This window comes from Phallusia mammillata, chromosome 7 (genome assembly GCF_965637545.1).
Source record: "Phallusia mammillata chromosome 7, kaPhaMamm4.hap1.1, whole genome shotgun sequence".
NCBI lineage: Eukaryota > Metazoa > Chordata > Ascidiacea > Phlebobranchia > Ascidiidae > Phallusia > Phallusia mammillata.
Genome location: NC_137258.1, coordinates 13,927,321 through 13,936,173, shown reverse-complemented (window position 1 = coordinate 13,936,173; position 8,853 = coordinate 13,927,321). Strand labels below are relative to the sequence as shown.

At 34.3% G+C, this 8,853-nt stretch overlaps 3 protein-coding genes across 3 annotated transcripts; 2 read left to right on the top strand and 1 right to left on the bottom strand.

Annotated features, from left to right (window-relative positions):
- LOC145238353 (uncharacterized) lies at nucleotides 1-4,359 on the top strand. The gene is made up of 2 exons (XM_080101498.1): nucleotides 1-569; nucleotides 3,525-4,359. The coding sequence occupies exons 1-2, from the start codon at nucleotides 437-439 to the stop codon at nucleotides 4,127-4,129; spliced, it is 738 nt and encodes a 245-aa protein (XP_079957624.1). The 5' UTR covers nucleotides 1-436; the 3' UTR covers nucleotides 4,130-4,359.
- On the top strand, nucleotides 1,400-4,061 carry LOC145238351 (uncharacterized). Its single transcript, XM_080101496.1, has 5 exons — nucleotides 1,400-1,967; nucleotides 2,093-2,201; nucleotides 2,305-2,406; nucleotides 2,470-2,588; nucleotides 2,952-4,061. The coding sequence occupies exons 1-5, from the start codon at nucleotides 1,847-1,849 to the stop codon at nucleotides 3,338-3,340; spliced, it is 840 nt and encodes a 279-aa protein (XP_079957622.1). The 5' UTR covers nucleotides 1,400-1,846; the 3' UTR covers nucleotides 3,341-4,061.
- Nucleotides 4,360-4,395: 36 nt separating the features above from the next.
- On the bottom strand, nucleotides 4,396-6,002 carry LOC145238352 (uncharacterized). The gene is made up of 4 exons (XM_080101497.1): nucleotides 5,801-6,002; nucleotides 5,570-5,650; nucleotides 5,436-5,503; nucleotides 4,396-5,298 (listed from the first exon to the last, which is right to left on the bottom strand). The coding sequence occupies exons 2-4, from the start codon at nucleotides 5,635-5,637 to the stop codon at nucleotides 4,913-4,915; spliced, it is 522 nt and encodes a 173-aa protein (XP_079957623.1). The 5' UTR covers nucleotides 5,638-5,650; nucleotides 5,801-6,002; the 3' UTR covers nucleotides 4,396-4,912.
- Nucleotides 6,003-8,853: the final 2,851 nt, after the last annotated feature.

Here is an 8,853-nt window from a genome sequence, read left to right as displayed (position 1 = left end):
GATGAGAAACTGCAGCAAAAAATCCATTGTTACGTCATTCTCCTGTAGAAATGGTTTCGGACACGGTCACGCTTCGATGCATGACAAGAAAGGTCGTCTGCTTGTATTCACTCCGTCAGGTATACAGGTGGAAAATAGGAATTGGGAGCTGTGCGCATGTTTTAGCTTGTCTGATTCTGTTTATATGTGTGACATAATTCTTGTCACGTACTCAATTCACGTAAAATAGCGCCTTATTTATAGTTGCGCACAGGTTTTAAAGTCGAAACTTGGGTTTTGCAAAACGAAATGTATTATACAGTATAAATACATATGCTTTTTTGATGTAATGCATTAGCCTCAAATTAATGATGTATTAATTGTTGTTAAATTAGTCGTGAAGATTTCTTTTTATCTGATTATCCTGTTATTGAGTGACCTATAAGAATTAAGAAAAATGGCAAGAATGTGCTGCATACCATTTTGCGACAAAAGAGCACCCGATGTGAGCCTTTTTCGTGTAAAATCAAAATCGATGTGCAGCAAAAATGATCAAAACTGGGCAGAACAAATGGAAAAAATTATTCTAGGTTGTCGCATGGACAATCATATCAAAGGACTGTACAAAAGAGATCTGGTGAAAATTTGTGAATTACATTTTACGCCTGCAGATATTATCATGAGTAAGTTGAGTAACTTGAGTTGTAATGGTAATTGCTTAGATTTTCTGTAGAACAAAAAACATAGGTAAGGCAAATTACTAACATTGTGAATGACAAATATTACTTTCCAAAATGTCTATGTAATGCTGACTGCAATTTTTCACAAGTAAATTTACTAATGCTATGATAATTTTGCCAAAGATTTCAAGGTTTCTCATTTATTTGAACATTTTTATTATTAATGCAGAAGGAAGTCGTAAAGAATTAAAACCAGGTGCACTCCCAACCCGTAATCTTCCCAAAAAGTTGCCATTACAAGCTGTCCGTTCATCTCCAAAAGACCGTCAACATTTACCAACCATTAACAAAAGTTTTTTAAGTTTATCGAAAGTTGACCCTCCTCATGCCTGGGAAAAGTGTTTGGATGAAAGCAACATCAAATTTGTTTTTCGACATGAATATGACCAACCAAAGTTTTTAATCAATATCAACAAAGATTTTGTTGTCAATGTATGTTTCTATGGATGGGGGGCCCCTATACACAATCATATCAATCAGTTTGATCTCAAACGTGCTAAAATACACCAACTGACGAATAGAATTGAAAACTCATCAATTTGCTCTGGAGTAGATTTTAGCAATGAAGATGGTGTTTTACAATATGTTACAAGACCAGCAAACTTTGAAACCAAAAACCTTATCCCAGATGTGAAAGTGATTGCTAAAAGGTAAGTTACATGGTATTGTTAACTTAAACCTGTTTTCTTCTGAAATGATTTAAAAACTTTTGTAGTAATTTATTAGTTTATCTTTTAATTTGTTGTTCAGGTCTCAATTATGTTCAGTTTTTTTGTTATCTGAAGGAAAATGTTCCAACTGCAAGGCACTTGATCAGTCTTATAAGCGCAAGCTAGCAAAAAGACACAATTACAAATCACAGGTTAAGGATAATCCAGTTGGCACTATTCAGTATGGGCGTACACTAAAGCCAAGAATACAATGCACAATCGATGCCAAGAACAAAAGGTACCCATTTAAAAAAGGCAGAAGCAGGAATTACTTTATTGTGGTGACTAGTTTAGGTTGATACACAGCCAGTTTCATTACTTTCTGTTCTTGTGATGTTTGAGACAGCATGTTAATGGTGCATTATAAACAAACGAAAAATATCAAAAGTTGCAGTAACAGAATACACGACATAGTACATGGCAATTTTTAGAATTGCGGAGCTGGAAGAGGAGGTTCAAATTCTGTTAAAAAACACAGATGTGCAGGTTCCAGTTGATTTAGATATGTCCAATGACTTCAAAAATCTAATGAATTCTGGTAATAGTATGAAGATAGTGCTTTAAAAATGTATCTATCCTGTTTTGTTTAGCATGTTTATTTTTGCTGCATCTGATGCAGTATTGTACATTTTAATGGTAAATATGTTGTTCTTACACATTTAGCATGCAAAAATGGTGAAGTGGATGAGTTTCATAGGATTTTTTGGAAGGAACAATTAAAGCAACAGGGCTGCAAACCAAATGGTTTACGATACCATCCAGAAATAATTAAGTAAGCTGTTTTCTATTAATTAAATAAAAAGTAATGACACAAACTACTTCTGCAAATTAATTTTGCCTTTCAAAGAAGAATGTAATGTTGAGCATTTGTGTAGGTTTTGTCTAAGTATTGCAGCAAAAAGTAGGAGTGCATATGAAGAACTAAGGGACAGTGGCTTACTCCATTTGCCTTCTTCAAGAACTCTAAGTGATTATAGGTAGGAGGGTTGGCATTCAAGTTATTTTTTAACAGTTTTGATGCATTGATTACTACTGCACAGAAACATTTATCAAACTGCGCCAGGGATTCAGGACCATGTGCTAAAAGAACTCAAACAGAAAAGTTCTCAAATGGCTGAACACGAGCGAATGTTGGTAATTTCGGTAGATGAAATGAAAGGTTTGTAATGGTTTGACTTTTACAGACTATTTAACAGATACTAATTGTTTGTCATAATGTGGGGATAAAACGATGTGGCAATGCATCGAATTTATACCTTCCATTATAAATTAGTGCAATAAGGTCATGTTGTTGTGCCATTGGCGCTGGTCCCGTCATTGTGTTGTGTTTAAATTCTGTAATTGCCCTAATGACATTAGCCTACTACGACCTGCCTGTGTTGCCTTCATTGTCTGTTTGTATATATTTCTCACACCCGGCTGTCATTTTCTCTGAAAATCGTTCGAAATGGCGTAAGCACTGATAATAATTAAGGGTTTCTCATGGTCATACTGGAAAAAATCGTGCCAATGTTTTTTGCAGTGAAAGAAAAGATAGTTTACAATGCATCTAGTGACCGGATGGTTGGATTTGTTGATCTGGGAAAAACCAGGAGTTTGTCTGAAGAGGCAGCCAGTCATGCTTTGCAATTTTATGCACGTTCCATTATGTCTAGTTTTTCACGACCTATTGCATTTTTTAGCACTAGCAAAACCAATGCTGCCGACTTGGCAAGTATGTTTTGGGAAATTGTGGAGTCATTACAGTCTTGTAATTCAAATGTTGTTGCTCTAGTGTGTGATGGTGCACCATGCAATAGGAAATTGTTCACGCTTCTGAACAACCTTCATCTGGATGTACCTTACAAGTGTATTAACGTTTTTAATCCTGATGTGCCGATTTTTTTAATTAGTGATCCCCCTCATCTTTAAAAAACAGCCTGTAACAACGTTAGATCAAGTAGACCAAATGGGACTCGATTGTTGAAGTATGGCAATGATTTTATTCTTTGGGAACATTTTCGATCTGTCCCAAGTCTGTATGAAAGTGCTGAATTGCGTTGCTGTAAACTGACAGATGCTCACTTTTCCAACCAAAGCTATGCCAAAATGAAAGTTTGCTATGCTGCACAATTGCTTTCAGGATCTGTAGCCAAGCTTATGAAAAGTAGAGGGGGAACTAAAATGATGAGAAGTGCTTGGTTTGCTGATTTATTCAATAAGTGGTTTGACTTAATGAATACAAGAACAAATCCAGGATACAATCCAGACTTACAGCCATACAGATCGTTGGAAGACCCCAGGTTAAATTGGCTTTCAGACACATTTTTGAAAGAGTTGAATCAATGCTTGACAGGAACAGCCTCCGAACAAGCAAAACAGTTTTTGAGCAATTCAACATATGAGGGCCTACTTATTACAACTCATGCAATGTTAGAGCTTATAAAATTTATGTTGAAATTCTCACCAGAAGGTTGCTATATTTTGACAAAAAGAATTAACCAAGATCCACTGGAGGCATATTTCGGTCATATGAGACAAATAGGAAGATGCAGTGAAATGCCAGATATGAATCAATATGCCCAGTATGAAAACATCATTGTTACCAAAAAAAATATTAAGGTTCTCAAAGGTTCCAATGTAAAACACAAAATTAATTGGAAAAGTGGCCCAGTGTCTCATGATACACTTCCAAAACGTTTGAAAACAACTAAATTTTAAGCGTTGTGTCTTTTTTGTGATTAGTTTTCCTAACTGTGTAAATTTTAAACCACTCTCTTCTATTTTTAGTACGTGTTTTATATGTGCACATTCTTATTTGCTATCAATATGCATGAGTTGTGATTTCTCAGCAGCTATAAATCACATTTGTATGTGTTTTAATTGTTTTAAAGTGTATTACAACCTAGATCAATCATTGAGTTTTGGTGAAATTAAAATCAGTCCCAGAAATAACAGCAAATTGCTACCTAATGACAATTTACAAGTTTACATTTCAACATCATATTCTTGATAAACATTGTAGTTTCAATGGAAACAACACATCATAAACACACAGCAAAAAAATATAAGAATCTGCTTGAAAAAAGAACATCTTGTGGCAACTGTTATGGTTTGTTCTTTAAACTTTTTCTCAGGCCAATATTCTGATCAAATTTTAATTTCAACTTTGCATTAAGACTTTTGGCCTTTTGGTAACACCGTATTTTTAAATAGAAATTACAAATTTTTATGACAATATCTTCAAAGCACATATCTGAAAGTAACATACAAAAAATATCATAGACATAAGAAAAGTCGATATTGGAAAACACATTTTCATGTACATTATCAGAACTATAGCACTTCCTAAAATTGTGTTCAAGGTAAACAAGAAATTGTGTCACCTCTGGTTTTGGGACAGTTAATTTTCCAAACTTACTGTCATTCAAAGCTGAAATTAGAGAGGTTTCTGGCACATCAACATCATCATTTGTAAATTCATTTAAAATCAACAATTCATTTTCAGACAAGACTACGTTTTTTTAGTTTTTGTATTATATAGCCACCAATATATTGTATGATCGTTTCATCATCCTTGCTTAATTCCTCGAATTGATGCAACTTGGAAAGGCTCGATTTTTGGGAGAGATAATTTATGTATTTATCAAACATTTTTCTTGTTAAACCTAATGATGATGTTCGTTGGATTAAAAACAGACTGGGAATGATTAATATACCATCACATGCAAATTTATGAAACAAGGTATCTGGTGCTTTAATTGTTAAAAAAGTTTCCAAAAAGTATTTAATGGCATTTGGTTGTAGGTCATTTTCACTGCCACCAACTTCTATCCACCATGTTTTAATTTTGTTTTCATCAATACTGGTATCATTGGATTTTCTTTCAGCTGAAAAAAAGAAAAAGAACATCTGGGATGTGCAGTAAAATAAAACAATTGAAATTAGGAAAAGTACCAACTATAAATATGTACAAAACAATTTCCAAATAATAATGTTTAGTCATATACATATTTACAGTTATTACCATGGCGGTCTTTTTCATGCCATAGAAGACCTCTCTTCGTAGAAAATTCTTTTTTACATTTTTTACACCTACAAAACCAAAAATATGTTGACAAATTTTGAACAGCACTTGATGTCCAAGAAACAAGTTCTTACTTTTTGATGTCCAAGGAATCCAAATCCTCACAATCAACAACAATTTCAATATTTAAGTCACAATTCATTTTAGTAAGAATCCTAAAAACACAATATTACAGACATTTACAAGAAAATGAAGGTAAATTGTGACAGATTTTAGGTGAATGTCGCCACGATCCACAACGTACATTAATCGAACGCGTGTTTGTATATTTTGTCAATATTAGTGTACAAAACGAGTCAGCATACCTAATTTCGTAACTGTCCTGATGTTCCGGGAAACGTTTTTCTGATTAAAAAGCGTAGATGTGAGCATACAACGAACTTCGCAAGCCAAAATTAAGATTTCCCGCTTGCCCAACAAGCACTTTCTTGTCATGCAGTGAAGCGTGTCTGTGTCCGAAACCAACTCTATTGTTACGTCACGGTTTCTCATCATTACTTTTAAAATCATTGCCATTAACTTGTATCAAAGTCTATCTATCAATATCTATTTTGATATCAAATATCAAAAGTCTATCTATTATCTATCAAAGTGTTTTCTATGGATTTTGACTTGTATAAGGTTTTTCATCATATTTGCAAACCTGCTATTTCTTTCAGCAAACTTGTTAGTTTTCGGTATTTTTTTTGGTAAATGACCAAATACTTGTGTGCTTTGTGAAAGTATTCTTTTTCGATTTCCATGTTTTTGTGGATTGTTTCTTAGTCGTACACACTGATCTCTATAAACCCTGGATTGCGCTACTGGCCGTCACGGTTGAAGCAAATTGAAGCGTAATGGCGGCTGAAAAGGAAGCCCCAAAAATGCATTGCGGGCAATGGGGAGAGAGTAGAAAAATGACGATAATTTTTGTTTTAGGCATTTGTATAGCGATTTTTGCAGATATGATTTGTAGATTAATAGGACGCATGTATTCGGGTGTGTAATAACCTATAAATATGCGTAGATTGACTGTAATGTGCATTAGTGTAGGTGTACTGGATATACGTTATTAAGTTAGTGTTGAAATAAATCATTACTAAGTGGAAATAAATGTTTTATTATGCAATATAAGTGGTTTGCGTGCTTTTTTAAGCATTTTAGACATGAATCTAACAAGATGGCTACTTCATTCACACAAGATGATGTAATTCTTTGTGTGATATTACCTTGTGCTAATCCAAACTGCTGTTTTTGACTGTTATCAAACTTCAGGAAATTCTGACCAACATGTGGAATAACGTTTTAATTAAAATCACAAAAACTGAAATAATATTTCAACTATTTTAACACTATTTGACTTTTTTTTCTTGATTAAGTGCATTTGGTTTGGGTCTTTATTGTCTTGCCATGGTGAAATTATGAAATTTTGCAATTCCATTTTACATTTATGATAATTTTGTTTCCACACATTTCAGACATAATAGGGTTTATATTTCTCCAATAAGCAACCTTTATTGTCTCTGGTAAAATTCAACTGGAATGTTTCAGTCTCCTCCCAACCCCTCAAGCTTTATGACACTGCAAGATTACAATACAGCCTTTTTCGACAACAAATACACTACAGAGGGATTGAAATTAGATTAAATATTTTGTGTGTGTATACTGTTCTACTTCCACTGTGTATGTTTTGTAATCATTTCTGACACTGCCTGTAACATGATATGCTGCACATTTTAAACTTAAACAAATTTGAGGTTGTTTTTTTTTTATTTTGTGAATGCACCATCTGTTATAATGATGATCATCTGACAAAAAAATACAGGATATCTGTGTGAACTTGGCTGGTGTATTTGTTGCCTTCAGTCCTATAGTGTTGGTGTTAAGTGGTGTGCAGGTGTGTTTTTGCAGAAAATTGCTTATTAAGTACAATAAAAACAATATTTCATGATTCTGACTGAAATAGTACATAAATGGGCAACTCATTTGGGTAGTTAAACTTGTCCACCCTAACTGCTATGATGTCTTAAATGCATTTTTATGCACATGTATCTCTTTGAGATATTAGAATTTTGTTGAGAGTTTGTAGTTTGAGAATTCACAACATTAGCAAAAATTGTTCAACACATGTTGGTTGCAAACTGAAAAGGGTAGATTAAATGAGCTAATTAGATTTATGGTTTGTAACATAGAAGCAAAATAATGTTGAACCTACTACAAAAAAACTTTTAAACAGCCATATTTTAGCTCCAAGACTTTGCTGACAATCAAATACAGCAGTTTGGATCAGCACAAGGTGATGCTAAATAAAGTATCACATCGTCTTGTGTGAAGAAAATAGCCATTCTTGTTGGATTTGTGTCTTAAATATTAATAAATGCATGTAAACTTATATTGCACAATAAAACATTTATTACCACTTAATAATGATTTATTTCAACATTAACTGAATAATGTATTACCAGTACACATACACTAATACACATCACAGTCAATCTACGCATATTTATTGGTTATTACACACTGGAATACATGCGTCCTATTAATCTACAAATCATATCTGCAAAAATCGCTACACAAATGCCTAAAATAAAAATTATCGTCATTTTTCCACTCTCTCCCCATTGCCCGCAATGCATTTTTGGGAGTGAGGGTCGTAACCAAAAATTGCCACTTGCCACTTGCCACGGTTGCCACTCAATCCGGTGGCAAGCAAGAAATTTTTGTGGCAAGTGGCAAGCGGTGTTGGCAAGTGGCAAGTGTTGGTGGCAAGTCTTGTTGGCAAGTGGCAAGCGTTGTTGGCAAGTGGCAAGCGTTGTTGGCAAGTGGCAAGTATTGTTGGCAAGTGGCAAGTTTTGTAGACAAGTCTGGTTGGCAAGGGGCAAGTAAATGTGTTAAATGTCTCAACGGCAAGAGATGTAAACCTCGATGCCGAGACAAGCAAATATCCATTCGTGGACGATTATAATGCGAATAAAACTCTCAGATTGAGTTTTGGTGAGGTGAAAAAGAAAAATTCTGCATGCTAATTTTTTTGATGAGTATATATAATGTAGATGATTGCGTCTGTCAAATGTATTTGGTTTCTATGACTGGACGTGTTCAAACCACTGATCTCTATAAACACTGGATTGCGCTACTCCGTTGAACGGTTGGGTGATTTTTGAAGCAAATTGAAGCGTAATGGCGGCTGAAAAGGAAGCCCCAAAAATGCATTGCGGGCAATGGGGAGAGAGTGGAAAAATGACGATAATTTTTATTTTAGGCATTTGTGTAGCGATTTTTGCAGATATGATTTGTAGATTAATAGGACGCATGTATTCCAGTGTGCAATAACCAATAAATATGTGTAGATTGACTGTGATGTGTATTAGTGTAT

Coding starts and splice junctions, on each gene's coding strand:
- LOC145238353 (XM_080101498.1), top strand. CDS start 437: ATGGCAAGAATGTGCTGCATACCATTTTGCGACAAAAGAGCACCCGAT. Junction 570..3,524: donor AATGGAAAAAATTATTCTAG/GTTGTCGCATGG, acceptor CCAAAATGAAAG/TTTGCTATGCTGCACAATTG.
- LOC145238351 (XM_080101496.1), top strand. CDS start 1,847: ATGGCAATTTTTAGAATTGCGGAGCTGGAAGAGGAGGTTCAAATTCTG. Junction 1,968..2,092: donor CAAAAATCTAATGAATTCTG/GTAATAGTATGA, acceptor TTACACATTTAG/CATGCAAAAATGGTGAAGTG. Junction 2,202..2,304: donor TACCATCCAGAAATAATTAA/GTAAGCTGTTTT, acceptor GCATTTGTGTAG/GTTTTGTCTAAGTATTGCAG.
- LOC145238352 (XM_080101497.1), bottom strand. CDS start 5,637: ATGAATTGTGACTTAAATATTGAAATTGTTGTTGATTGTGAGGATTTG. Junction 5,504..5,569: donor GATTCCTTGGACATCAAAAA/GTAAGAACTTGT, acceptor TTGGTTTTGTAG/GTGTAAAAAATGTAAAAAAG. Junction 5,299..5,435: donor GCATGAAAAAGACCGCCATG/GTAATAACTGTA, acceptor TCTTTTTTTCAG/CTGAAAGAAAATCCAATGAT.